We start from the raw sequence: 27,398 nt of genomic DNA on the forward strand, positions 1-27,398 counted from the left end.
CCCGGCTTGACTCCGGAGCAATCGCAAGCAGGTGATGAAAGAGTCGAGATGGTATCATTCTTCGCCCGAAAGGTCCGCGGCCTCACTGCTTCGTCGGGTAGTGGGTGCGGAAGAAGTACCTATATCCACATCAGTACATCGTCTCACTCAGTCAGACAGACATATCAACAACTTACTGGCTCACGTAGTAGTCTGCTACACCGAACAGCCCAACGACACCCGCCCACGCGCCAACCACTTTCATTGTTAGCTCGTTCCTTGCATGCAGCCTGTACGCCCCGACTCCCAGCAGTCCCGCCACCGCCGTCAGAACAACCGCGTTTGAAATGAGCACTGGATTTCCCTTGTTCTCATCCGCCCACTCCGCGCCCTTCTTCGCCTCGAGCTGGGCCTTCTTGCTATCCTTCTTCATCTCCTTCTTTGCCCTCTCGAAGTCCTTCGAAGCCGACTTCTTCCATTGCTCGTAGCTGGCCTTGGCGTCATCGCTGAACTGGGAGAAGCGCTTCCCGGACTCCTTCTCCAGACGCTGTAGCTCCACGTCGGCTTGTTGGCCGAACTCTTTAGCTTGTTGCGCGGTCTCGTCGGCGGCTTCGCGGGTGTTCTGCTCGGCTTCCTGAGCGCGTTCGTGGGCGAGCTGCTGATCGGCATATGAAGGCTGGCTGTTAGATTGAGAGATGGAGGACATGGAATCCAACGAATGGATCCCGCTGTCAGAATGGGCGATTTCGGGCACGGTATCGGGCATCTTCTGGAGGGGGGTTAGCATGGTATACCTGATGGGAGGCTAAGGAGATACGAACCTCATCGGCGGACTGTGCGGGTCCTTTCTTGGCGGCGTCGGCGTAAGACATCTTGATCGTGTTTTGGAGGTGGTGGTATGGTTGTGGTGTTGTTGGTGTGGTAAAGAGAGGACGTGCCAGGTGGTGTTGTTGGGGTGTTGTTCTTCCTTGCTCGAGCTTGCTTGAAGCTCTGACGTACGGTGTGGCGCTGTGGCTGGTTTAGCGCCAATCTTAAACCCTCTCCGATATCAAAAAGTCTATTGGTTGTGAAGACAACCACATCTACCACAGAAAGGGAGAGGAAAATGTCAGGAGGTGCGCATATCGCCATGCTACAGTTTGATATACCGCTAACAACCTCACAGGCTGGAACACGATAGAGAGCGACGCTGGTAGCAAAATCCTCCAATGTCTAAAGCATCTACTAATGCTTTTGTGTAGGAGTATTCACCTTCTTGATCGAGACTCTTGGGGTCCGCAACGTCCAGTTTGAAGAACTGATTTCACTCGATCCGGAATCCCTCCAGCAACTCTCCCCCATTGGCGTCATCTTTCTGTTCAAATACCCAACTGGAGAGAAGGCCCCTAAGGATAAGCCCTTAGACGGCGACTTCGACTATGCGGCGGTAGAGGCATCAGAACAGCCCGTTTGGTTCGCGGCGCAGACGATTCAAAATGCTTGCGGCACCCAAGCACTGCTGTCCGTCCTGCTCAACAAGGCCAACCCCGAAGATGGCGTGGAGATCGGGTCCACGCTCAAAGACTTCAAGGACTTTACATCAGCCTTCCCTGCGGATCTGCGAGGCGAAGCACTCTCAAACAGCGACCCAATTCGCGAGGTTCACAACTCCTTTGCCCGCTCCTCCCCTTTCGTCTCAGACGAGACCAAAATCGCCACCGAAGATGACGACGTCTACCACTTCATCGCCTACACCAGCATCAACTCAACACTATATGAAATTGACGGTCTTCAGCCCGCTCCAATACGACACGGCGACGTGGTAAGTCGTAGAAAACCTGTTCTCTGAGAAAAGCCTGAGGTGATGCTAACACATAGTCAACAGGGAGCGTGCCCAAAAGAAATCTTCGCAGACGCAGTCGTCCCCGTACTGCAGAGGCGCATAGAACGGTATCCAGCAACGGAGATCCGCTTCAATCTTCTCGCGATGTGTGAGGACCTACGCGAGAAAGCGAGACGGGAAGGAGATGAAGAGGGCGTGTGGAGGGAGGAGCAGAAGCGGAGGGAGTGGCGTTGGGAGAATGCCCTGCGGAGGCACAATTTTGTCGGGTTCATTGGGGAGATGATGAAGGGGGTGGCGAAGCAAAAGGCGGAGAAGGGGGAGTTTGAGGGGTGGGTGGATGGTGCGAAGGCTGCGACGCAGAAGAGGGTCGATGAGAGGAAGAAGGGGGCGGCGGGCGACGAGATGGATGTTTCTTGAGCACTATCCCACAGTGAGCAAGAACCGAAACGTGGAAGATGGTGATTCCCAGAAGCGTAGGGTTCGCTTCAGACCTCGAGAACTACATGTATGCAAGTGGACTGGCTCGAGCACGTGACATGGATAATTTGCTGAGCTACCCTACCAAGCGCGAGACAGTGAAAGCCTCCCACCAAGCGTGAAAGGTCAGCGAGCCGTGTGATGGCTTCGATAGGCCTTCTCACAGACAAGAAACGCCCAGCCAGGCCCACGAGAGTGACGTGGCCTTTTTCGATGCATTTGGGTTTGGGAGAAGACTGCGCGATAAATGCCCAGAGGGCCGCTTCCACTGTCGATCGTGTGCCTACATGTACGACTACACTGAAATGTCTACGAATAATCAAACCTGTCCGGCAACACGACCGGCGCCCCCAACGTCCACCCGAAAATCCCATAACACACCCACGCACTTACGATCTTGACCCAACTCGCCCAGTACGTCCTCCCCACCGGCACGAAATCTCCCTTCTCAATCTCCTTATCCACGCCGATACTGCCCGTCAAGAGTGTCGCCACCCACGCTGTTGCCAACATGAAAATGACGTGGAAGAGCGCGTAGTTGTACTGCGTACGGCTCTTCTCGTCGTCGTTCTTATTGGCGGGGCCCTCGTCGTCTTCGTCATCAGAATCATCCAAAGCAGAGGCTGGCAACGCGCCCGACTCAACGGCCCGGCGGAGTGCTTCGGCGCGCATCTCGCGACGGGACTCAGGTTGGGTGGATACCATGCCGTGGCTGGCTGAGCCTTCTTCGGTGTCGAGGGCAATGGGACCTTTGCCGCTGCCCATCGCGAGGCCGTAAGTGGCGGCGCGAGTGGTGGTGTAGGCGCAGGTCAGGAAAGTGACGACGGCGCCGAGGACGATGCTAGCGGTTCGGGTGCCAGTGGCGCGGACGAGCGGGTTACAGTGTTTGTCGTCCGGTTCCATGGCGACGGCGGACATGGTGAGGTAGGTGCAGTAGATGGAGACAGTGGCGGCTTGGGCAAGGCCAGCGCGGGGGTTAGAGGCCTGGATGGTTGGGTGGACGGACATGGCGCTGATTCCGAGAAGGAGGAGCAGGTTGATCTGAGAGGGAGGTTAGAATGAGTACGACTTTGGGTTGATTTGTGGGGAAAGTTTTACCGTGATAGCTGCCTGGTTCATAGAGCACCCCGACCTCGCAAAGAAGATGTACATCACAATCGTCATTGCGATCGCTCCAAGGTACATCCCTAGCGTCGAGCCGATGAGCACACCTCTCCAGACACCAGACTCGGAATCCTCGATCTTCTCAATGCAGTACTCGGCAAATGTATGTGCCAGATCCACCAGCAAGACCAACCCCAACAGCAAGAACAAGATCGCGCCAACGAACGCGACATAGTTTCCCCAGACTTCAAAGAACCGATTCGGGATGAAGAAGCTCGCCACGATCAGCGCCAACCATACCAAAATCTTCGGTCCCCAGAATCCGTTCTGAATCGGCGCCCTCTTGTCCTTTGAGTTGTTCACCCCAATCAACAGCATTGCCATCACAACATGAAACAATCCCAGCGCAAAGTTGACGCGATGCACGGCAGCGAAGCCGAAGCAGTTGTTCCCGCCACAGTCGATCGTGACATAGTCGAGCAGGACCTTTTGTAGTTTCTTAACCGCCCAGTCCGTCAGAAGCAGCCAGGAGAGGAGCGAGTTGAAGAGCAGGATTATAGCGTAGGCGATTCGCGTCGCAATACTGTTATTGCATTTTCCACAAGTAGAGCATACGGCTCTGGAAAGTTGTTAGTTCGGTGTTGTTATAGACGTGATGGTATTGTCACAGGCGGAATGGGGGAAACTCACGAGCAAGTGGCAGCACCACAACAGCTGGCTGCAAAGGTTGCGACGGTCCCAATGGAGGGGATTGCGAGAAGCGGGAGGCTCAATAGGGCGCCCATGATGTTGCTGTGGTGGTGGGTGGAGGTGGTGGTGAAGGAAGCCAGGCGACGACGTCAAGTCTCCAGATCTGCCACGTGATCTGCGGAGCCGAACGCCACCCGCTTCTTTGGCAGTGCTTGATGAGCATCGATGGGACAGACTTGGACTACGTGTGCATTATTACTACCAGGTACAACGACAGGCTTGCGAGAGCGAGTGCGCCCAATCCGCTGTGCTGCACACCGTCCTACGCCTGTCCTACTCGTATACGGCCATCTTATCACCGGCTTCGGACCGAGCCAGCAAGCCATTGCCCCCTTCTCAACTGCCTATCTCAAAAGATCAGGCGCGCTCTCCTCCTTCACCCCAACACACTCTCCAGTCGCTCCCTTTCCTGGTCGACGGGATAGATGGCTCGTTGATCAGTACATCTGCTTTATACCACTGCGGCGCTCCAAGTTCGACCTTTGGTAGTGACGAGTAGGGCGTCGAGGAAGAGCATTAACCTCCGGCCTGTCAGTCGCTGACGTTTGGTCGTCGAGGCTGTCTACGACTCCTCGATCATTGAACGTTGCGAGCAACCGCCGCCAACATGAAAGGACCCGCGCCCCTTGAGCAGACGAACCGCAAGACCCGCATCCTATCGGTGGTACGTCTGCCACATATGCGCCGCTCTAGATCCATACTCACAATACTTTCCTACAGGTCGCTGGTACAGCGATAGCGTTGAGTTGTGGTAATGGGCAAAACCCTACCGTATCTGAGACATTCGCTAACCCTTTTGCCCTTCTGTTTGCAGGCACTAATTATGGCGAGTAATCAAGAGCCTCGCCAGAAGACCCTCGATGCTGACTATCCGATAGCCTTCTCCGCCTGGGAACCCGCCTTCGCCGAGCGCCTCGAACTCACCGCTACCCAAGCGAACCTCATCGGCAACTTTGGCAACATAGGAATGTACGCGATGGGCATCCCCGGCGGCCTGCTGATCGATTCGCGGGGTCCAAGATGGGGTGTGTTTGTAGGAGTTATTGGGTTGTCAGTTGGATACTTCCCACTACACACGGCATACGACAAAGGACCGGGGAGCATGAGCGTGCCGGCGCTGTGCTTTTTCAGCTTGATGACGGGCATCGCGAGTTGTACGGCTTTCAGCGCGGCGTTGAAGGTGTGTGCGCTCAACTGGCCGCAGCATCGGGGGACGGCGACGGCGTTTCCGTTGAGTGCGTTTGGGTTGAGTGCGTTCTTCTGGACTACGCTTTCGTCGTTTTTGTTTCCGGACAACATCTCTGCCTACCTACTTCTACTGGCCATTGGAGCGACGACGTTGGTTTTTGTGGGGATGCTGTTCCTGAGAACAGTGCCACCAAGTTCGTCTTACGAGGCTGTCTCGACAGATGATGGAAGCTCCAATCGCATGCGGAGGACAAGTTCCCACTCAAGACACAGCAGCAAAGCAAGCACAGGCGATGAGGTTGGGAGAGAAGACGAGCGAGCCTCTCTCGTGTCTTCAGATGGTTCTGTCCCCGGCGATATCCCAGAGGGAAAAGTCCACAAAGCTCAGCCACGCAAACCAGACATCTCCGGCTGGATTCTTCTCAGAACTCCCAAATTCTGGCAACTATGGATCATCCTCGGGCTACTATGCGGCGTCGGCCTCATGACAATCAACAACATTGGCAACGATGCCCGCGCCCTCTGGTACCACTTCGACCCCAAAGTGAGTCACGATTTCATCCAAGGCCGCCAACTCATCCACGTCGGCATCCTTTCCCTTGGCTCATTTACCGGCCGCCTTTGCTCGGGCATTGGTAGCGACTGGCTCATCCACCACAACTCCTCCCGATTCTGGACTCTCGTCGCCTCTGCGAGCATCTTCACCGTTGCGCAGGTTCTGGCCATGATTCTCTCAAACCCGCACTATCTCTTCCTGCTCTCCAGCCTGACAGGATTAGCCTACGGAGCTCTATTCGGCGTCTTCCCCGCCCTCGTCGCTGACGCCTTCGGCACATCCGGTATGGCGATCAACTGGGGCGCCATGACGCTCGCTCCCGTCGCTACAGGCAACATCTTCAACCTGCTCTACGGCAGCATTTTAGACGGCAACAGCGTAGCTAGGGGTGGCGACGGCAAGCATGCTGGGGAATTGGTCTGTGATGCGGGCAAGGCGTGCTACAGCTCAGCGTACTGGATCACGCTGTTGGCGTCGGTGGTGGGGATTCTGTGGACGCTGTGGTGTATACGGACGGAGCGGGTGGAGCAGTTGAGGGATGGGAGGGAAGTGGAGGGGAGGGAGCATGAGCCTTGATTTTGATGGGGTGAGTATGTATATTGTATAGATCTCTTTTGCATCGTGTATGCTTGTGCAGACTGTGTAGCTCTTGCACCCCCTTGGGCCCCCTTGGGCGCGTCCCAACGGGCGCAGAGTGGCAGGGGTATGTACCAAGGATAAGGATGCATAGCGATTCAGCACCTCTGATGCGAAATCTCTAGCCACCATTTCACCCGAGCTATCTTGCTTCACCACCATCCATTCATGTTCGGTCCATCTTGCAAGCACTGCGCCATCTCTCTTCAGCTGGAAGCACGCGACCGCCTTGGCTGGCGGCTTATATAACGGCTTGCCACGCATCTCTGCGCCGACCAGAGAACACACTCATTTAATACTGCTTCAACGTCGTTGGACTGGACTCGCAGGGCAATTGAACATGGCCCTCCATTCGTTGCCAATGATCACTGGTGGCAGTCCGCTCCTTCACCTACCCAACGACCTTCTCGACCACATTGTCTCCTACCTCACCCGCCCGGATCTTCTGACCCTTCGTCTCGTCAGTCAAGCCATCCATTTCCGCACCAGTGACCGGACATTCCGGACCTGCTACTCTATAGTACGCGGCGCCTTCTGGATGCCTTACTCTCTGTACAACTTACGCGCCATCCTCAGGCACAAGAAACTCAGCACCTGGGTCGACTGTGTTGGTATCCATGTCGATCGACTGCTTCTTGCCGAAGATGACCAGGTGCAGCATTGCGATAAGGGATGCTCGAACGATGCGGTGCTTCGCGAAGAGTACAACGCTTTCGTAACCGATATGCAGCACCAGGCCGGGGACGGGGGCGCGATTGCAGCATACTTGGACGAAATATTCACACTCTACGCTGAAAAGTGCGCCCAGCGATCCGACATCCCTAGCATCCACATCGTCGACCAAGAACACGACCTCACGATCGCGCGACAGATAGACGGTGTTGAAGATAACGCGGCATTGCCACTGCGATTGCTTGAGAAGAAATATGGCAAGCTCGTGACCTACCATGACAAGCTTGACTGCTCCGCCGAGATCGCCCTCATCCTCAGTCGCATAGACGCAGCAGGTCTCTCTCCCGGGTACCTCCAGATCGGCAGCAATACCTTTGGCGTCCCGATCAAGATGTTTCGTCCTCCCTCGGTCTTCAATGGCGATAGTCGCGTTTTTGCCTCTATCAACGAGCTGCACCTCAATGTGCAGGGGACACCACCAGTCGAGGCCGACGCAGCGATGCGAGACAAAGACGTCGAGCACGCTGCCGATTTCTGGCGAGCAGTTGGTGCGCGCATTCGCCGACTCGTCTGGGCCTCACAGCTCAACGATCTGGACTCCGATAAGGCGGGCGACGCGCTCTATAGCAGCGATCTCGTGCTCGAACGCCTTCACAGGGACGCGGCCACGGTCTTCCCCAATCTACTATACTTGTACTTCCGCCTGCTCATCTTTAGCGATTCGGAGAGACTACTGTGATTCCAGCCTACTGGACTTGAGTGGCCCCATCAACAGACATCATGTAAGTGCAAGGCACAATGAAATGAGAGGTGGCGAGGAGATTGGTTTGTTGGCTGGTGTTCGCTACGAATGCGCACGATGTCATTTGAGAGCGACCAAGACATCGTCGACGAGGCTGCCCCTGCAAGCAAAAGATAGCGAATGGGGCCACCAGGGGACATCTGGCAGTCTTCTCCGATACAAGATTGCGGCTAGAAGGCCACATCACTCTCGTCAGCGGGTGGTCATTGTTTGTGAGAAAGTCCATTGCACAGCTTACCCTGACCTGGCGGTGTAAATAAAGGGAGAGGACGGAGCCGTTGAAGGAGGAAGATAGGGGCCAGGGAGCCTGAGCTTTTAGCCTGACTGTGCGCCATACCCAAGGTACAGATAGATCTTCATGCCATTTCTTGACAATTTTGCTAACATTCCGCCAACGCTCTACTCGTTGTCATTTTATAAAGCGGCGTAATACCGCCTTAGCAGAACCCCGAGACCGAGCAGCGGTATCGGCATTGAGCCAGTGGAAATGGACCGCTCGCTGTGTGGGGAAGGCGTGAGGAGCGAAGGTCTGGAGAACATGGCCGATGCAACTACCGCGTCAGACTGGCAGTCAAATATTCGAGGTTCCCATATGACCTTCAATACGTTTGACGGACTTTTAACGCGACGGCAAGCAAGAGTACTCAGGTTGGATCTGATGCACAGTGAGACAAGATGTGAGCATGACCGCGAATGGGAGGAAGCAATCAACTAATAAATGGCTGAAAACTAGGCACACAGCCAGTTTTGCCTTCTTCGAGGCATTGTGGGATGTGAGTATTCGATTTAATCATGTACCTATGTGAAATATTGACTGATATGTCGTACAGGCTGGCGTTACACACTGCTTCGTCAACCTTGGCTCCGACCACCCCAGCATTATCGAAGCAATCGTCAAAGGCCAAAATGAGAAAGAAGGCAACTTCCCGCGTATCATCACATGTAGGTGCTATCAGAACAGCCTACAAGCACCGCTGCTCAATTGAAATGCAGGCCCCAACGAAATGGTCGCCCTCTCCATGGCCGATGGCTACGCCCGCCTAACCAACAAACCCCAAGCCGTCATCGTGCACGTCGACGTCGGCACCCAAGGCCTCGGCGCCGCCGTTCACAACGCATCCTGCGGCCGGGCTCCCATCCTCATCTTCGCCGGCCTCTCCCCGGTCACTATCGAAGGCGAGTACCGCGGCTCTCGAACGGAGTACATCCACTGGATCCAGGACGTCCCGGACCAACGCGCCATCGTCGCGCAGTATTGTCGGTACTCTGCTGAGATCAAGCGGGGCAGGAATGTAAAGCAGATGGTGAACCGGGCCTTGAGTTTCGCGACGAGCGAGCCGAGGGGTCCGGTCTATTTGTTGGGGTCGAGGGAGGCAATGGAGGAGGATATTGAGCCTTATGCTATCAACCAGGCGCACTGGACGCCGGCGGAGCTTGGGGGGTTGACTAACAAGCAGATCAAGATGGTGGCGGATTTGCTTGTGGGAGCTGAGGAGCCGTTGGTGGTTACGGGGTATAGTGGACGGAACCACGAAGCTGTATGTGCGCTTGTGGAGTTGGCAGATACGGTGAAGGGGTTGAGGGTGCTGGATACGGGAGGAAGTGATATGTGCTTTCCTGCTGATCATCCGGCGTGGTTGGGGCTGAGGTATGGGGTTGATGAGACGATCAAGACGGCGGATGTTATTATCGTGCTGGACTGTGATGTGCCTTGGATCCCGACGCAGTGCAAGCCGAAGTCGTCGGCGAAGATCGTTCACATTGATGTCGATACGCTGAAACAGCAGATGCCGGTCTTCTATATCGATGCGATTGCCAGATACCGCGTTGATGCTGAGACTGCCGTCCGACAGATCGCTGGTCACATCAAATCGAACATGCAGGATCGGATAGGCGGTCAAGCGTTCGAAAAACGGTGGTCTGACCTTAAGCAAAAACACAAGCAGCGTCTCGAAACGATCTCATCCCAAGCAAAAGCAGGCGACGATGGAACTTTTGGCTGCTCATATCTGATAAGCCAGGTACGCAAGGCGGTTCCAAAGGATGCAATCTTCGCCGTCGAAGCCGTAACAAACACTGCATTCGTTGCGGATCAAATTCAAGCTACTTTCCCGGGCTCATGGATCAACTGCGGCGGCGGCGGTCTGGGATGGTCAGGAGGCGGAGCATTGGGCATCAAACTCGCAACCGACTTTGAGAACGGCGGCACGAACAAAGGCAAATTCGTCTGCCAGATCGTAGGAGATGGAACATACCTCTTCAGTGTCCCTGGCTCAGTCTACTGGATCGCCGAGCGGTACAACATCCCCGTGCTTGTGATCGTGCTAAACAACCAAGGCAAGCCTCCTTCCTCTCCTCCTCCTTCATCCCATCGACTAACAAATAGTCACAGGCTGGAACGCTCCCCGCAAGTCCCTACAACTCGTGCACCCAACAGGTCTGGGCTCCAAAGTCGATAACAAAGCCCTCAACATCTCCTTCGCTCCGACACCAGACTATTCCGGCATCGCAAAAGCGGCTTCAGGTGGACAGGCATGGGCGGGCTATGCAGGAACGGTGGAGGAGTTGGACAGCAAGCTGAAGGAGGCTGTTGAGGCGGTCAAGGGGGGGAGGTGTGCGATTTTGGACGCGCATCTGGATGGGCCGCAGGGGAAGTTTGGGGGTGGGAAGGCTACGCTTGTTGGTTGAGATAGACTCGGATACAGTTCAAGATGTCAGAGAGCTCGGCTCGTCCTAACTTTATCCGCTTACTGGAAGTCCGTGTGGTATCTCAAAGTGAACTTGGAGTTGCTTCTGCCAAGAACAACCTTTGGAGCTTACTTTCACATGTCAAACCTCCTTCCGATCTCGGTCATCCAACAATATAAACATTTATATACAGATTGACTGCTTTCTGTTCCATCTTAGTCATCCGATGTGGTCTAGTGGCTAGGATTTGTCGCTCTCATGGCCCATTGCCTCAGCGCCGACAAGGCCGGGGGTAAGGACTACCTTACAGCCCGCCATTCCTCCAATCGTTTCTAACGATAAACCCAGTTCGATTCCCCGCATCGTTCGTAGTCTCCTCCTTCAAGAATGATGATCTCGTGCTAACAATTGGTTAAAGGGAATATTCAGATGCAAGAGTTTACCTCTTACCTTGGTTCAATCCCAAGTTTGCGAACAACCGGCTTTCTTTTTTGTCTTTTGCCTGTCTGACACTCTAGATATGTCCAGACTCCAACACGTGTTGGATAATTGAGTGGTTTTCCTTTTGGTAGGTACTTTGAATGGTGTTGTTGGTGGTTGGACTCTCGAACGTTCACGCGATCAGACGCTTGGCGCTGGACCGATGAGACGACTGTCCCAAGGCTTATAATTTTGCTTAACTAAAAGGCGTCCATAAGATCGTTGAATGAAATTCGTACTACGGGATGACGCTCAAACAAATGGTGAGTCTCGCTCTGCAAAATTAACACATTGTTGATATCTTCGCTTTCAATTCATGCTGCGGCCGTCGAAATCATCAGTCTAAGCACAGAGCTAGATAGGTCTTCCTCCAAGCGGAGCCATCATGATGTGCTACCACTCGCATCTTTCTGTTCAGTCGACGTCTCCTCGCTCTTCTTTCCCATCACAGCGTTCCCAAGGTTCCCACCGACGTTGTACCCAGCCTTTCCGACGCCAGACACAGTCTCATAACCGGCGTTGGCGACAGTATCACCCACATCTTTTACACCACCTCCAACAGCGCCTACCGTCCCAGTAGCGAAGTTGCTCGTATAGCCGACAGCAGATCCAGCATACGACTGAGCACTCTCAGGCAAGTAGCTCTTCGAAGCGTTGTTGGCGGCATCGGCACCGGATTGCACGTAGCCCTCCCCAGTCTGCTGAGCAGTGTCGCCGTAGCCTTTGAGTGAGTCCCCTGCTTGGGACTGGTATTGTCCAGCTTGCTCCTGTGCTCCTTGCGCCTTTTGTTGTGCGGACTCAGACCATGTCTGAGCTTTCTCGGAGGCTTGCTGTTGTGCTCCTTGAGCCTTGTCCTGTGCAGCACCCGCAGTGCTTGACGCAGAATCTTGGGCGCTTTTGGAGGCAGATTGAGCTTTGTCTTGAGCGGTATTGGCGGTTGACTGGGCTTGATCTTTCGTCTCTTCTTGGACTTGCTCCTCACTCTTTCCTGGCATCACCTACGGGCAAGCTGTTCAGCACTCGAAGTCATGTAAAGCTCGAATGTTACCCAGCGGCATCTCTTACCTCCAGCTTCACCACTTTGTTTTCGAGTACCTGTACCATCCTGTCGATGTGCTCTTTGAACTGGGAGAGAAATTCTGCTTGTTTCCTGTAGAGGATTTTGGATGGATGTGAATGAGATGAATGGAAGAGGAAGATTACAGAGTGGGACAGACCTACCATATACCTGCTACGTCAACACACCCACGCCCACGCTCACAACCAACTGTCTGGAATCCACAAGATCCTGGATGCTTGTACAGCGCCACAGAAACCGCAGACTCCTGTTTGGGAAGTCGATGTGGCTGTTCATCGACGTCATGGGTGGGGTCTCGAACCGGCGAAAGAACGACCGAGGTCCTTTCAATCCCTGCTCGTTCGTCGTCGGGATCAATACAGCACCATTCTCCAGGACATCAGATCAACAACGACTGACAAAGATGACCTTCCAGCAAGAACTGAACTCATGGTGGTCCCCAAATGCCCCAGAAACAGCAGAAGTGCCCCAGGTCGGAAGCAAAGCACTCAACACTCCCAAACTGCAGCTTGAACCCGGTCGACCTGCTATCCTGACATTCCTTCGCCATTGCGGATGCCCATTCGCAGAGAAGACCTTTCTCAACTTCAGAGAAATTGCCAAAGACAACAAGGACCTCGATTTCATTGCCGTCTCACACAGCGATGAGGAGGCAACAACCACCTGGCTTCGGTCCCTCCCACAAGCTGGCAGCGAACCATCCAACCTACGTATTGTAGTGGACGACAAAGTCGAGATATACGCTGCTTGGGGTCTGGGGATCTCGAGCTTCGCTCATACGCTGAGTCCAGCCAGTATGTACTCTGTCTGGAAGCTCGGGCGGACAGAGGGGGTCTGGAACCGACCGACGGAGAGCGGATCGCGATGGCAGACTGCTGGGACGTATTCTGTGGATGGGGACGGAGTTGTGAGATGGGGAGGGCCGGCGCAGAGGGCAGACGACATCCCGGACTTGGAGGCGGCGGTGCAGAGCGTCAGAGGCGAAAAGTCTGGAGCGAAGCTGTAGCTTGTTGTAGCGTTCCGGGGGCCATCGTCAGCCAGCAACCATTCGTCTTCCTGGACGGCCACGTCACCAGATATCACAGTTCACGAAGCATTTGTTCGGCCTACGGTCGACCCCGCAGGCTCGCGAAACGTTTCCCGATGGCTGTTCAAAGATAAGGAATAGGCCACGCTCCATGCCCGGTATCCTCGAACGACCAGCCAATATGTCCTTCCCGACCGAGAAGAAGTACCTCAAGGTCACACTCTGCCTCAAAAAACGTGATGACCTCACAAACGAGCAGTTCAGCGAGTACTGGCGAACAACTCACGCAGACCTTGCCTTGAGCAATAAGACATTCATGGACAAAGTCAGGCGGTACAACCAAGTATCTCAAGCTCAAGGCCGCTCCATTCGAGTCCAGACTGCTGACATGCTCTGTCTCAGCACCATGCCACACCCGAGATGAAAGAGGTCGCCCGCTCATGGGGGAATCCAACTCTTGATTTCGATGGAATCGCCGAGGTATGGGTTGACGATCTGGAAGCCTGGCAGGAGATCTCTGCGGACCAGGACTTTTTGGACAAGATATTGCCTGATGAGAAGCAGTTTCTCAAGCATCCTATCACGATCATGCTGGGATATGACAATACGGTGATTGGTGATAGAGCGCCCCGATAGCTATGGAATCACATCGAGAGCATGTCTAAACTGCGAATTAGTAGCGTGCAAGGGCACTGGCAATCGATGGACGTTGAAAGCGGCCCACCGGGTCAGAGCGAGCCATGTGGTGGATCTTCTTACAGACAAGAAAAGCCCGCCCTTGAGGCTAGCGATGCCTTCTGAGATTTATATGTTTCTGAGAGAAGGCCTGCCAAATACGTCCGCTGGGCCGCTTTCACTGTCGAGTGCTTGAATGGTAATGAGAAGGTCTGGGGAAGTGGTAGGAGAGGCCTCCGTGGACTGCCTTGTCGCTGTGTGTCCTTTCAGGCAATGCTCCCTGATCCCATGAGCGGCGCGGTGCCTAATGAGGGATTTGACTGTTCGTACGGCCGAGAAGTGGAGTAGCCCTACTCGTAGCTACGCACTCTGGTCCACCGAACCCTTCTAAGTTATTCCTTCAGTGGCAAGTTCTGTTCTACGGAACACATATCTGCAGAACTGCATTCAGCTCGGTTGGGTCCCATGGATGCTGACAGGCATGGCTTCGCGTGGGGGCCATCATTTTTCTGGTAAGGTGCAGTGCTCACCTTGCGAAACGAAAACGAAGAAGCATCCTTCCCACGTTCTTCCGGTAGGCATAGGGTATAGCAGGGTGAGTTGCTGAGCCATAAAGCCCCCATCTCCCTCATCCGCTTCGCATCTCCCGTCCAGTCAAAAAGTGGCAATTGCAGTAGTCGAACAACTGACGATCTGATGACAACGCTTCGCCTGGAGATATTTCCAACGATCATTTCAGATTTTCGGCCATGGTACCTGTGTGTGTTGGTCCTCTTTGGGAACAGCTCTCCTCGACTCACATAGCTCCGTAGCACCCGTACAAGAACCAAAACCTCGTATTCAACCACATCGGCATCTCGGTGAAATCCGTCGATAAAGCCGCCGACAGGCATAGCAAACCCTTTGGATTCCGCAGGATAACGAACGATGCTTCAGCAGATCGCTCTACCGATGGCTCCGACTCTCCTTTGTTCAGAGTCTACGGCGACAAGTTGCAGAAGGTGAAAATTGCTTTCCTGGCCACTGGAAACGGCGTGGGCTTTAAGATCTTTGAATTCATCGATCCACCGGTGAGGGACGCCGAGGAAATCAAGAAGGAGTGGTCTATTGAGCAGCAGTATCAGCGTGGCGGCTATTTTCACATTGCAGTGACGGCGCCGGATCCTGATGCTGTGGCGGAGAAGGCGTTTGAGGATGGTGCGGTGAGGGTGGGTGAGACGATTGAGTTGTTTGATGGCGACAAAGCATTGTATTTGAGAGATCAGTGGGGCAATGCTGTCGAGGTATTAAGTTGGAGTTTGGAGCAGATGATGGGGAACAGGGGGTAGTGACGTTGATATACCTACGTCACGAAGTGTGTAAAAGCAGCATCGTGGGTATGGTAGAATATTGTGGATCATGAGGACGTTTTTGTTATTGTGCCTTACGGTTATTCGCAGTATACTTTGTTCATCGAGGCTGGACGTCTGCTGTGGAAAACGATAGCCGTGTCTGTCCATTCGGCATCACGGTCACAGGGCAACCTCCACTGCGCCGCTTTCCATGCCTAGAACAGATACTCACAGAGACATCGCTGTCCAGTATTCGGTGCATAGCCGAGTTGTAGTTCAATTGTCTTGATGAACGAGGTAGCCCGCAGTCGTCTGCTTGGAAAGCTTTCCCCAGACACTGAACGATTGTTTCTTGAGCTTCCCCGAATCACGAAGGCAACTCTAGATAGTTCTCTGTTCGCGGAGCATTTGGAGCATTTGGCAAGAAGGATCCGATCAGTTTCTGAAAGTTAAATCTGCTGGAGTTGCAAAGCAAGATCAACCTACCTGACCTTGTTTGCTCTCAAGGATCCAGCACAACATGGCATCACCCAATCCAAAAGTCCGCGGCCCAGGCCTGCTGTATGTTACGTCTAGGATCGACCGCACTGACCTCCTGGACGAAAAGACATACTTCAAATGGTACGACGACGACCACATCGATGAAATAGTTCAAACCTCGGGCATGAAGTCAGCTTTCCGATACCGCGACGCCAACTTCGACGAGAAGAACAAGAATAAAGAGAAAGTCTATCTTGCCTTCTATCCGATGCAGGATCTGGCGTTTACCCAAGGAGATGAGTTTCGAAACATTCGTGTAAAGAGCGATATGTTACCTGGCAGCGGGATCATCTATGACCTGGCGGATCTTGATGTGCGGTATTTGGGGTTGGTGCATAAGACGGAGCCAAAGCAGAAGAGGGACCATGCGGCGCCTTGTCTTGTGGTGTTTGGGGTTGAGCCGGGCGATGGTACGTCAGAGAAGGATGTTGAGAAGTGGTTCAAGGAGGAGGTGAGTGCTCTCCTGCAGCCCTGGCCTTGATCCGGACACTTACAGCGAGCAGCACATACCAGCAGCGTCGAAAGTCAAAGGCCACAATCGGTCAACCCTGTACCACTTGCAATATGCTCGCACGAACGCGCAGTCGAGGGCGCTGAAGGGCCTACCCACTTCTGACGCCCCGGCTCCGGCACCGCCAACATGGCTGGCAGTGCATGAACTCGACGACGTGGTTGATATGCTCTCTGAGCTGGAGAGTACACCGGGCGCGAAACGGATTCTTGGTGAAGCAAAGCAGGTGGAAAGGGTGGTGTATAAGCTGGCGCGAGCGCTGGGGTCGGAGGAGTTTTTCGATTGAGTCTTCACCAGCCATTTTTGGCGCAACGAGCCAGTTGCCCATACTCTTTGCCGTCCGAAAAATTCTTGGGGTTCCCATTGTCTTCGTGTGTTGTGGCGAGATGTTGTCAAGTTGTAATGTTATGCAAGCCCTTTACGCGTCTCTGGCGTGTTGCGTTTCATCGCCGCTCTCGGCCACCCGCCAGGACCACCGACTTTCTTTCGCTTTCGCTTCCTTCCACCAGAATTCCGCCATCAACATTCATTACAGCCTCCAGATGGCCATCTCGACGGCAGTTCTGGGAGCACCCGCAGGACTGTCACAGCGGAAGGGGGTTTGCGCGTAAACTCACCGACCGAGCAGAGTTCATATGTGAGGTGAACACAACCGTCAGTCAACTCCATGCAACGGTAAGGTAAGGTAGTGTCAGTCTCCATCATAACTTACCGGTAGCTACATTTACATCGTTTTCGAACCCACCGCCCTCCAAAGCAAGGCATGTTCCTTCCATCTAATCCTTGATGCGTTTCCTTAGCAAAAGATGCTATGATAGAGGAGCATCAGCTTCGGCACCTACCCAAGCAGCAGACAGTGAAAGGGGCCATCCAGACACGTCTGACAGTCTTCTCCGAGACGAGGTTGCGGTCATTGTCTGTGAGAAGGTCCCTCATACGGCTCACTCCGACCCCCGTGGGCCGCGTTGACTGTCGACAGCTTGCTACCTTCTCGACAATGCACCGGCTGGCTATGCGCATACGGCCGGACTCCTGAGCCCGGCAATCTTTGATCACTCCTTTACGAACCGATAAGCAAGGATCCTGTCAAGTCGATGTTCCTCCGAGCCACACTCACGCTCGACAGCGCTTCCTCATCAGTCGCCTTCACCGGAGCCTGTCAGTCACGGAGTAACGATTCCCCGTCAACCCTGCCAGGCGACGGCTCGAGAGCGGCAGTAGGGCTAACCGCTTCAGTATGCCTGCTCGTCCGTGCAAAGTGAGGGTGTAGAGCGTTTCGGCATAGACTCTTCGAGAGCGCCTGCGTCTAATGCCGCTGTAACCCCATGGCTGGCTGAGCAAAGGTCTGTTTGATGGAGAGATTGCAGAAAGACCGACACAGACCGACTCGCGAGTTGTTCGCCTGGCGTGGGCCTACTCCTGCAGCTGGAATGAATGGCCTTGAAGCATAAGGCGCAGAACGCGCTGCACATTGCACGATGTGGCAATTTCAAGAGGCTCGCCTCTCATTAAACCTACCAACCTCCGGCCACCACGACCCTTCCACACGGCGGAGCAGTCCTGGCAGACAGCGCAGTTTGATCAGACGCCCAAACAGCACCACATGTCCCTTCAGCGGATGGTTGTTGATGACGGTGGTGAAGATCAGCCATCAAAGCCAGCCACTGTCGCTTTGGAATGAGCTTTCGACAATTCTAGACTGGCCAAGGGCGAGAAGCGACGTCAGAGTGTTGGTTGAGAACGATTTTGTCGCTTCGACATGGCTGGGAAATACAGCAGTATCAGCCTTACGTGTTTCATGTCGTGTATAACGCTCATTGGCCGTGTGAGGAAATTCTGAATCTGCTCGAGAACCGTAATGAACGCAAGCTTGGGGCGGAAGGTGTCTTGTGAGAATCTTATACTGACAAAATGTCGAGACCACAGCCCTGCATTGATTAAGATTGCTCGGAACAATCATCCGTGGTCGGGGGTAGGAGGACCTCACTAGGCGTTCGATGACTTCAGTAGAGCCTTGGGCCGATGGCTCGCCTACAATCGCAGCCAACAATGCTTCACCAATGGCTCATCATGCGGGCCTGACGAAGGTCTCAAGTCTCAAATGTCCACCGTCGCGACCTGTCAGGAACAGGCAGTCCGATGCTCCCGCTAAGAGCAGGGAAGCGCTGGCATGATATGGTGTAGTTGCCACCAACCAATCAGCGTGTAGACTCTATTCTCCCAGTCGCTCGACCGCAGCCACCCGAAGCTTAGCCCGTCCTCGCCTGTCCCCCAAACTCCCCAACTCGCTCTGGCAGCGTGTCCAGTCACCGCTTGCCACGCTCACCCACTCGGTCCAGCCTTGCATTGTTCCCACACCCGCTGCTGACGCTGATTTGCTTCGGCCAGCAGCAGAAGATTCGAGGAGGGAAGCCGAGCGAGATTGTTTCATGCGCTGCCGCGATGCGTCGTACCTGCCCAATGCTGCCGAAGAATGTGAGCAATTACTGCAAGCTCGTCCGTTATGCATCTTGACTTCCTACCTCTATTCTCCTTGCTTCCTACTTCTGCCTTGCTCTCTTTTCAGTCTATCTGCTGCTCTTCCTTTACGTTCTTCTTCATCACTGCCACGTTCGCTCCTTCTACCTTCAGTCAGTGGCAGCTGTTGAGATTCATGAAATCCCGAGTTTGAGGTCAATGGGCCTCTTCGTCAGCGAAGATGGACAACATTACAGAGGGTGGCTGTGAGTACACGAGCTATAGACTGGGTGTGTGGCTCTATACTAACTCGTTCTCCGAACAGGGCCGCCCTTCTATGCTGCTGTGCGGCTGTAAACGACGATGAAAGTCCAATGGAGAAGGAGAGGTCCAGGCGTACGGAATGCTCATCGATCTCGCATGCCTGATCAGACTAACAATATCACAGCCTCTACACGCGTCGGAGTCTGCAACGAGCAGCCATTGCCACTCGCCGAGCTGCCCGCCACACCAGTTCCTCACCCTTTGCCAGTCTGGAAGGGTGACGAGCCCCAAGGCCTGGTCGAAGGTTATCGCCACAGATCCCACGTGTCTGAAAGACCACCTTCGATCAAGCCTTTGGATTTTGATGAGGCGCCATTGATCAACCGGTGGTCACTTCTCGCCAATAGACCGAAGCACCAGCCCGGCCACGCTGCACGTCCCAGCATCAGCTCACCATACGCATTCCGACGAATCGACCAGACAGAAGCACAAAGGTTGAGCTTAGTGCCTCTGCGGCTTGGACCTGTTGTGCTTCGCGAATCTCCTGTGCCACCTGAACTTCACAGCCCCGTTGAAAGACCTGCGGACAAGACAGTCAAGCATGAGCGTTCTGAGTCTACGGAAGACCTTCTGCCAGTTGATGGCCGACCCCAATCATACCGGGCCCACCGAGACAGCCCATTCACCAGATGCCAGCAGCGGAGTAGCACAGTAGGGCCATTGCCGCAGCCACCACAGCCGGCTGCCATTGCCACCGAGCAGCGAGCAGCGGTATTCCACGAGCAACGTGCTACAAGGCCTTCGCTATCATCTCGGTCGTCGTCGAGCTCCTTGCGGCGAGCAAATGGTGGTGACGTTAGCGTCGCATCTTCCCTTAGCTCTCGGCCATCCAACGAACGCATGCGGCCAAAGCGGAAGCGGTCTCAACAGTCAATTCGGCGTGGTGGGTCCGGGAACGAAGACCAGGAGCTTGAGAAAGAAGTCATGGAGCTGAATACGATTGTCGAGGAGCGCAGAGCTGAGGCTGCAAGGACAGGCACGCCAGATCAGCACGTAGCTGCCATTGCTCCAAGAATGCAGGTTCGCGCAAGGGCAGAGACTCTCAACGACATTGGCTCTGCCTTTTCGAGGCCCATCACAGCGCAGTCGTACTACCGCACCCCAATGGCTTCGGACACTGCTGTCGAGCGACCAGTCCTCCGCCGCTCGGCATCCGCAACGCTACGAGCCAGCTCGCGAGTGTCAGGATGGCTGTCCGGGATCTTCCCATCCGCCTCAGTGTCGCATCTCCCAAGCAGCGAGCCTTTCTACAAGTGCCAGTCAAGCCCACGCCCATTGCAGCGATCGGTCTCCCACAACTCCATCTGCACATTGACCGAGTCGGAGTCGCCTTCCCTTACCGCGGCCTCCTCTCCCACCACCAAGGGCCACAGCCGCTCTCACACTGGCGAGTCACGCGTCACGCCGCTCTCGCCGGCGCCAACACTCTGCGGATACGGAGAGCTCGACGCCAAGAAGGGCAAGGAGGACCATTGGCCCGTGGTCATGACACCGACCAGCCAAGTCGGCCTCGCGTTGTAGGACTATGATAGTATGGATGATGCTTGGAGTTTGTATATATGTTTTGCACAAGATACCCCACGGGATGGATGAAAAGCATGATGGATGACCTGGCGTCGATCAATTACATTCGCTTATTGTAATGGTGTGGATGGGATGCAGAGCTGTGCTCATATCGAGCATGGGATTAGTATAGATGGTGCCGGTGAAATGACCTTCGATAGATTTGCAATGGTGATACTGTTGCTGGCACGTGATCTTAACGGTTTTAAGCTTTCTTCTCACTCCTGACCGTCGATCTGCGACGTTCTCTGGGCGTCACTCAACCGACTCCGACTTCACTTCCATCTCTTGCACCCAGATATTGTGCCTTTGTCCTAGGATCGATTCAAGATGGGCTGAATTTAAGGCCGACATCTCTGTGGGCCGTGGGCCGCCAGCGCCTTGAATCACGGGTGATGAAGAATTGTTGAGATGATCAGAGTTTGTGAGAAGAGGGACTTCCAACTCCTCGTGGCATACAATCTCGAGTATATCGTGATATACCAGTGCTGCTAAATTCTGGTACCATGGACGAGGCACCGTGTAGAATCGAGCTCGTGCTCGTGCTCAATGGTAACGTACAAACGCTCCATCCCCGGTATCCACCCCCTTGCATGCTGCCGTGTCGCGCCTGCTGTATTACCTCCCGTGCGATCTCAATGCGCAGGCGCGAGCACACAACAGTGGGGTCGTCCCTTCACTTCGACAACCTCACTTCATCAACTGACGTGAGACCGTCTTCCACTCCACGTGTTTCTGGTTTCTGTTCACAGGTTCCATCTTGGATGACGCCCATCGCTATCACCATCGCGACTTGCTGCCATTGCAATCTCCCATCGGCCTCACATGCCTCCCTCGACGCGGTAGCATAACACCGTGGCATGGCGCCCTCACGTGATGAACGATCGCGTTCGTCCTCAGGGAAGACGGAGGAGGACCCAGAACTGTCAGAGGAGCGTCAAACACATCAAGCCGGTCGTTCTGCAATACATCTCGCTGCCCAGCAGTCCGCACAGTCGCTTCGAGAGGCCGCAAGACCTTCAGTCCGCTCGCAACCGAATCCATGGAACAGCACACCAGATTTATTCGTTCGCCACCAGAGGAGCCGACAATTACTTTCCCACGGCACTCCATATCCCGAATCACCATACCCGCGACAAGATGCAGAACCAGGCACGCGACGAGTCTCCATACATTCTCCCACGGTCTCTTCGCCTCTCAACCCGACACCGCCGAGCTCGGGCAGCGAAGGAGTGCACAGCCGTCGAAGTAGTGCTGACTCGGCTGAGGGACTCCTCACACACAATGGAAGGCCGGAGTACCGGAACAATCGCTACCTGACTGTACCATCGCGCAGCGATCTGGCACGCCGGCCATCACGACCTTCACTGGTAATCCCGGCTCACGATCCGCATCCCCTTTCGCAGCTCAGCTCGCCGTCAAGCGTGTCGACTCTATCGAGTCCTCGGTCTGTGAGGGACCTCGGCTCGGATTATACACGATATTACAACCCTTTCGTCACTCCGCAAAGTTCTCACGACGAATTATCACGCAGGAGCTCTATCCATCATCCAGCGGATGGAGACTTGGCTGGTGCGGACGCCGCTGAGCTGTCAAAACGGCTTTCTGATCCCTTCGGAGATCACAAGCGGATTTCGAACCCATTCGAGAGTGTTGGGGAGCGGATGCGACCTGCAACACCCCACGGACCAGACACCTGTCCCATCCACGAGATGCATCCTGCAGTCGTCGCAATCGCGGAGCCTCAGAGAACCCAGACGCCGGTATTTCTTCATCCAGCAGATCCGCAAAAGCTGGCCTTCTTCCAGTACATGGACGACCGACTGGGAGCTCCAGAATGCTCCTTCCCACTCATTACAGACGAAAAAGAGGATGACGATGACATGCACATGCCACAGTGGGACGACGACATCCGGCTGAAACCGAAACTGAGAGACCACTTTACGCGAGAAAATATTGTTAGTACCTTTGGACTGTTTCTCATGCTGTGCGGCCTACTTTGCATATTCGTCGTGCTACCAATTTTATCATGGACTGGCACCGCTCTCATAGATTACCCTGGAGTTGTTGATCCTGGACCGCCGCAGCCTGACCCATGGAATCATGTCAATGACAGGCTGTACCCATTGCTGCAGAATGTACGGCACGGATTGATCGATCCGGACACGCCGGATGATGCTTTGAGGCGGACAGGCATCAATGGCGATACGCTTGAGTTGGTCTTCAGCGATGAATTCAACAAGCCGAATCGCACGTTTTACCATGGAGACGATCCCTACTGGTTTGGCTTCGAAGGCTGGTATGGAGCAACGCAGGACTTGGAGTGGTATGATCCCGACGCCATTGACACCGGTGGCGGCACGCTCTTGTTGCAAATGGACAAGTTCATTAACCACAATTTGGACTTTCGGTCCGGGATGCTGAACTCGTGGAACCAGCTCTGCTTCAAGGGAGGTGTGTTCGAGGTGTCGATGTCTGTGCCGGGCCCTGCTGGGAAACACGGTCTGTGGCCGGGAGTGTGGACGATGGGCAATCTGGGCCGGCCTGGCTATTTAGCCACCACCGATGGTCTCTGGCCCTACACATACGACGAATGCGACAGCGGCATTACTCCCAACCAATCCGTGACAGACGGACTGAGCTACCTGCCAGGTCAGAGGCTGGCATCTTGTACCTGCGCAGGTGAAGACCATCCGAATCCCGGCCGAGGACGCGGTGCGCCTGAAATCGACATCGCCGAAGTGTCCGCCGATTGGGGCAGCATGGGAGTCGGCGTGGCAACTCAAAGCTTCCAAGTCGCACCGTTCGATCTCTGGTGGTACCCCAACTACGACTTCATGGAAAACCCCAACAGGCATGTGTCTCTGGTGAACAGCTACACCGGCGGGCCCTTCCAGCAAGCCGTCAGCACAACAAGCATGCTCAACAACCACTGGTACGATGGCCGCCAATACCAGAAATTCGCCTTCGAGTACGTCCCCGGCGGCACCGAGTCCTCCTTCATCGCCTGGACGATCGGCGACGACGAGATGATGAAGTTCGACGCCCGCGCCATCGGACCGAATGGCAACATCGGCCAGCGGCTTATTTCCGAGGAGCCCATGTCACTCATCCTGAACTTGGGTATATCGAACTCATGGACGTATGTTGAGATGGATGAGCTGCGGTTCCCGGCGGTTTTGAGGGTGGATTATGTGAGGCTGTATCAGAAGCCGGGGCAGAAGAGTGTGACGTGCGATCCGCCTGGGTATCAGACTACGGAGTATATTCGACAGCATCCGGTGGCGTACAACAATCCGAATTTGACGAGGTGGGATCAGACGGGGTATGGATGGCCGAAGAACGAGTTCATGCATGGGTGCAGTGTATGATTAAGCGGTGGCACAGTGAGTTGTTGGGACGAGCTGTCTGCCGCAACTACTGCCATTCTTGTCTGGAGCAACGACAATGTTGGTGCCTTTGTTATGCAGGCAGGGTCGGCTGCCTCTGGCGGAGAGATGTAGCATGGAGCATGCGCTTGCGGGCATTCATCGAACAGAAAGCATGTCGTCGTGGCAGACGGACGAAGCAGGGATGTAGAGGTGTACAGCATGTACAGTGCAACAACGCTACCACTGAGCAGGGCAGATGCAGGCAGGACAGAGCTGGATTGTAGTAGCAGGCCATGTGCATTGAAATAACCTTGAGAATGTTCAATGTCAATCGTCTCGAATTTACGGGGATATCTAACAAGACCCACAGTACGAAAGTGTACTTCACTCAGGGCTGGGTTGAACGGAATGGGCCAAACGATGCTGGGTCACGTCGGGGATTTGCGGTGAACGGTAGAACTTGGTTTGTTTCAAGGCTAGATGCCCTCGCATCCCCAAGACCGAGGAGTATCAGCCATCTCAAAAGCAATGCACTTCGCCGTCACGATCTGCTTGTGATGCAGCAGCGGCCTGTCAACCGCCTTCCCATCCACTGTCAAGCTCTTCACAAACGGCTTCGTGACAGCACCGGGAGCCGTGATAGTGAGCGTATGCTCCTTCCCACCAATCCCGCCAGTACTCGCACCAGCTGGGAACCGTATCGTAACGTTCTCGAACCAAGGAGCGCCGACCACGTACTCGTCCGAAGACGGGTTGACTGGGTAGAAGCCGAGCGCTGAGAACAGGTACCACGACGACATCTGACCAAGATCTTCGTTGCCGCTCAGGCCAGCTGAGGTGGCGTTGTAGTTATCGTATGCGATGGACCTCGTCAAGTTCTGAGTCCACGCAGGATAGCCAATAGCGGCGTACATATACGGTGCGTGATGTGAAGGTTCGTTGGAATGCTGGTTGTGGCCGCCTTCGAAGTACTTGTCAAGTTTAGCTTTCATTTTCTCCTTCCCACCGAGTAGTGCGGCCAGGCCCTTGGGGTCGTGCATAACATCGAACGTATAGATCCAGTCATCGCCTTCGCTCCAGCCCTGGTCGCGACCAGCCCAAGTGCCGTTGTCGTTTCTCGCCTCCATGAAGCCGGTGTCAGCGTTGTAGATGGTACGATAATTGTTCATGCTGCGGTTGAGAAGCTCGTGCGAGGCCGCCATGTCGTCTGCATGAGCTGCTACGACAGAGGCGGCGTAGTCGTCAAAGGCGTAGTCCAGGGTGCGCGAACCACTCTCAGCCCATCGGTCGTTTGGCACATAGCCCTTGTCGAGATACGCTGTCAGACCTGCTCGAACTTCATCGGGAGTGTTTGGCTCGCGGTCATAGTACAGCAGCTCGGTGTCTCGTAGGGGTGGGACGTAGGCGTTCTTCTTGACCCCAGCCCATGCTTGCGCTACGTCGAAGTCCTCGAAACCTCTTTCAAGAGCATTTGCAATCACAGCATCGACATGGGTACCTGAATTGGGTGGTTCGCACGGTCAGCAGGTCTCTCAGGGTCTTGATCGAGATGACGAGGTGTTCGAACGTCTCGTAATGCTTTACGCTGTTTTGAAAGACACTTCTACCCGTGAAGACAACTCACCTATCATGATGTTCGTCTCAACCACATTGGCCCACATTGGCAACCGCCCAGACCACTCAAAGATCCTAACAAGCGAGCGCATCATGCTATTGACACGCTCCGGAGCAAACATGGTGAGGGTGGAGTGCTCTGCCCTGAATGTGTCCCAGATCGACCATGACTGATAATACGAGTCGTGCGCTTCGTGCACGCTATCAGTGTAGCCGCTGTAAAACGTTCGAGCACTGTATTTGTCGTCATCAAGCGGTTCGGAAAAGTCCGAAGGGTATTGAAGAGCATGGAACAAGCTCGTGTACCAGATCGTCCGAGGGTCGTGGTCGGCGTCTGTCTTGTTGTATCCTTCAATGGTCACTCGGCCCAGCTTGTCCAGCCAGGCTGATTTTAAGTTGTCTACAACATCGCTGAAGCTTTCGCTGTCTGGTGCCTCTAGGTCCAAGTTCCGCCGGGCTTGTTCGATGCTCACGAACGACACTCCCGTTCGTACTTCAACTGATCGCAAGCCCTTCTCGAAAGTAACGTAAGCTCCGACATGTTCTCCACGACCGCTCGAGACTTGATCGTGCAGCTGCCTACCGTGTGCCACACCGTGGGATGAGAACGGCTGGGAGAAGCGTGAAACGAAGTACCCATTAAAGCCAGGTGCATGTAGCAGGCCAAGGTCGTAGTCCTGTCTCTGCGGGTTACTCCCCCAGATCTCTCGCTTCGCTGGGTCGATCTCGACCTCACCAGTCCAATTCTGGCGAGTCGCCTGTAGAAAGACGTATGGTTCCTCGTCCACTGGAAAGCTGAATTGTAGCAGGCCTACGTGAGATGTTGCCGTCATGTCTGCATGAATCGTGCCTTCGTGAGCTCTGCTTCTCAGAGTAGCTGCAGTCGCCTCGGGATTTGATGGCAAATCTCGCCTCGTCCGACCATTCGCACCTTCACTAACGACTGCAGGCACTGGCTGTGCTCCGCCAGGTACTGGCGAGTAGATTGATTCGGTCAAGTTCAGGCCGGCCTCGACTGACTCTGCGTCCATCGTGACCTGATAGACGTAGGCCGTACTCCGCTCATTGGCCTTGGTGAATCGGTGCGCTCTTTCTGTGAACAATGGCTTGACTTCTCCAATGCCAGGACCTAGAACGACCTGCCCAGACTCTCCCATCCATATCGCGGGCTGATGAGTCGCTTGGAAGCCGTGAATGTACTCATCTGCGTCGTCGTACGGGCATTGCGAGATGAAGTTTTCTCGGGTCTGCGGCGTCCATCTGGTCATGCCAAAGGGAGGAGAAACGGAGGGCACCATCCCTCCACGCTGGTTGGCTTCATCGCCATACGTTGGCAAAGTCCCAATCTTGGGGTTGACATATTGAAGTACCCCAACGTCGTCATGATACGAAGCTGTATGAGCTGACAATGGCAGAGACAAGAGGAACGAAGAGGTCGAGAAAAGCTTTCGCATACTTGCAATGGTGGCAGAGAGATTTTGTTTAAATACATTCTGCAGCACTTCCATTTCTCGATGCGAGAAGACTCTGTGCTCGTCGATGGCCTTGGAGGAGTTTGCGGGGCCCGAGGTGGCATCGTGACATCGCGTCGTTGCTGCTGACTGGGATGTGGAGAGCGCCCCAGACCATCAACTCCTCAGGAGCTGGTGCTTCAACTTCATCATCTCATTCGACACCTTCGAGTCCATCTTCTCCGCCTGCGTGAGCCATGTCGGATCGTCTTCAGCTGCTTGAACTAGTCTTGGTGTCGTCT

At 54.6% G+C, this 27,398-nt stretch overlaps 14 protein-coding genes across 14 annotated transcripts; 10 read left to right on the plus strand and 4 right to left on the minus strand.

Annotated features, from left to right (window-relative positions):
• Positions 1-82: 82 nt before the first annotated feature.
• On the minus strand, positions 83-851 carry LTR77_000672 (uncharacterized protein; the record flags this gene model as incomplete). The annotated part of the gene is made up of 3 exons (XM_064797937.1): positions 83-119; positions 177-748; positions 801-851. 3 exons carry the CDS (start codon positions 849-851, stop codon positions 83-85), a joined length of 660 nt encoding a protein of 219 aa, XP_064664171.1.
• Positions 852-1,084: 233 nt separating this feature from the next.
• LTR77_000673 (uncharacterized protein) lies at positions 1,085-2,218 on the plus strand (the record flags this gene model as incomplete). Its single annotated transcript, XM_064797938.1, has 3 exons — positions 1,085-1,094; positions 1,221-1,780; positions 1,844-2,218. The coding sequence occupies 3 exons, from the start codon at positions 1,085-1,087 to the stop codon at positions 2,216-2,218; spliced, it is 945 nt and encodes a 314-aa protein (XP_064664172.1).
• A 369-nt stretch (positions 2,219-2,587) lies between these two features.
• TMS1 (Membrane protein tms1) lies at positions 2,588-4,167 on the minus strand (the record flags this gene model as incomplete). The annotated part of the gene is made up of 3 exons (XM_064797939.1): positions 2,588-3,319; positions 3,377-4,001; positions 4,073-4,167. The coding sequence occupies 3 exons, from the start codon at positions 4,165-4,167 to the stop codon at positions 2,588-2,590; spliced, it is 1,452 nt and encodes a 483-aa protein (XP_064664173.1).
• A 572-nt stretch (positions 4,168-4,739) lies between these two features.
• LTR77_000675 (uncharacterized protein) lies at positions 4,740-6,452 on the plus strand (the record flags this gene model as incomplete). Its single annotated transcript, XM_064797940.1, has 2 exons — positions 4,740-4,796; positions 4,947-6,452. 2 exons carry the CDS (start codon positions 4,740-4,742, stop codon positions 6,450-6,452), a joined length of 1,563 nt encoding a protein of 520 aa, XP_064664174.1.
• Positions 6,453-6,852: 400 nt separating this feature from the next.
• Positions 6,853-7,923, plus strand: LTR77_000676 (uncharacterized protein; the record flags this gene model as incomplete). Its single annotated transcript, XM_064797941.1, has 1 exon — positions 6,853-7,923. One exon carries the CDS (start codon positions 6,853-6,855, stop codon positions 7,921-7,923), a length of 1,071 nt encoding a protein of 356 aa, XP_064664175.1.
• A 746-nt stretch (positions 7,924-8,669) lies between these two features.
• LTR77_000677 (uncharacterized protein) lies at positions 8,670-10,674 on the plus strand (the record flags this gene model as incomplete). Its single annotated transcript, XM_064797942.1, has 4 exons — positions 8,670-8,759; positions 8,817-8,928; positions 8,980-10,371; positions 10,424-10,674. The coding sequence occupies 4 exons, from the start codon at positions 8,670-8,672 to the stop codon at positions 10,672-10,674; spliced, it is 1,845 nt and encodes a 614-aa protein (XP_064664176.1).
• Positions 10,675-11,537: 863 nt separating this feature from the next.
• On the minus strand, positions 11,538-12,258 carry LTR77_000678 (uncharacterized protein; the record flags this gene model as incomplete). Its single annotated transcript, XM_064797943.1, has 2 exons — positions 11,538-12,152; positions 12,220-12,258. The coding sequence occupies 2 exons, from the start codon at positions 12,256-12,258 to the stop codon at positions 11,538-11,540; spliced, it is 654 nt and encodes a 217-aa protein (XP_064664177.1).
• A 257-nt stretch (positions 12,259-12,515) lies between these two features.
• LTR77_000679 (uncharacterized protein) lies at positions 12,516-13,238 on the plus strand (the record flags this gene model as incomplete). The annotated part of the gene is made up of 2 exons (XM_064797944.1): positions 12,516-12,571; positions 12,608-13,238. The coding sequence occupies 2 exons, from the start codon at positions 12,516-12,518 to the stop codon at positions 13,236-13,238; spliced, it is 687 nt and encodes a 228-aa protein (XP_064664178.1).
• A 202-nt stretch (positions 13,239-13,440) lies between these two features.
• LTR77_000680 (uncharacterized protein) lies at positions 13,441-13,895 on the plus strand (the record flags this gene model as incomplete). Its single annotated transcript, XM_064797945.1, has 2 exons — positions 13,441-13,602; positions 13,662-13,895. 2 exons carry the CDS (start codon positions 13,441-13,443, stop codon positions 13,893-13,895), a joined length of 396 nt encoding a protein of 131 aa, XP_064664179.1.
• A 788-nt stretch (positions 13,896-14,683) lies between these two features.
• Positions 14,684-15,262, plus strand: LTR77_000681 (uncharacterized protein; the record flags this gene model as incomplete). The annotated part of the gene is made up of 2 exons (XM_064797946.1): positions 14,684-14,692; positions 14,747-15,262. 2 exons carry the CDS (start codon positions 14,684-14,686, stop codon positions 15,260-15,262), a joined length of 525 nt encoding a protein of 174 aa, XP_064664180.1.
• A 523-nt stretch (positions 15,263-15,785) lies between these two features.
• Positions 15,786-16,602, plus strand: LTR77_000682 (uncharacterized protein; the record flags this gene model as incomplete). The annotated part of the gene is made up of 2 exons (XM_064797947.1): positions 15,786-16,256; positions 16,309-16,602. 2 exons carry the CDS (start codon positions 15,786-15,788, stop codon positions 16,600-16,602), a joined length of 765 nt encoding a protein of 254 aa, XP_064664181.1.
• A 2,412-nt stretch (positions 16,603-19,014) lies between these two features.
• LTR77_000683 (uncharacterized protein) lies at positions 19,015-20,618 on the plus strand (the record flags this gene model as incomplete). The annotated part of the gene is made up of 2 exons (XM_064797948.1): positions 19,015-19,039; positions 19,222-20,618. 2 exons carry the CDS (start codon positions 19,015-19,017, stop codon positions 20,616-20,618), a joined length of 1,422 nt encoding a protein of 473 aa, XP_064664182.1.
• A 902-nt stretch (positions 20,619-21,520) lies between these two features.
• KRE6_2 (beta-glucan synthesis-associated protein) lies at positions 21,521-24,031 on the plus strand (the record flags this gene model as incomplete). The annotated part of the gene is made up of 2 exons (XM_064797949.1): positions 21,521-22,622; positions 22,713-24,031. 2 exons carry the CDS (start codon positions 21,521-21,523, stop codon positions 24,029-24,031), a joined length of 2,421 nt encoding a protein of 806 aa, XP_064664183.1.
• Positions 24,032-24,507: 476 nt separating this feature from the next.
• Positions 24,508-27,099, minus strand: LTR77_000685 (uncharacterized protein; the record flags this gene model as incomplete). The annotated part of the gene is made up of 2 exons (XM_064797950.1): positions 24,508-25,529; positions 25,656-27,099. 2 exons carry the CDS (start codon positions 27,097-27,099, stop codon positions 24,508-24,510), a joined length of 2,466 nt encoding a protein of 821 aa, XP_064664184.1.
• Positions 27,100-27,398: the final 299 nt, after the last annotated feature.

The sequence above is a fragment of the Saxophila tyrrhenica genome, assembly GCF_035928015.1.
Source record: "Saxophila tyrrhenica strain CCFEE 5935 chromosome Unknown scaffold_1, whole genome shotgun sequence".
Lineage (NCBI taxonomy): Eukaryota > Fungi > Ascomycota > Dothideomycetes > Mycosphaerellales > Extremaceae > Saxophila > Saxophila tyrrhenica.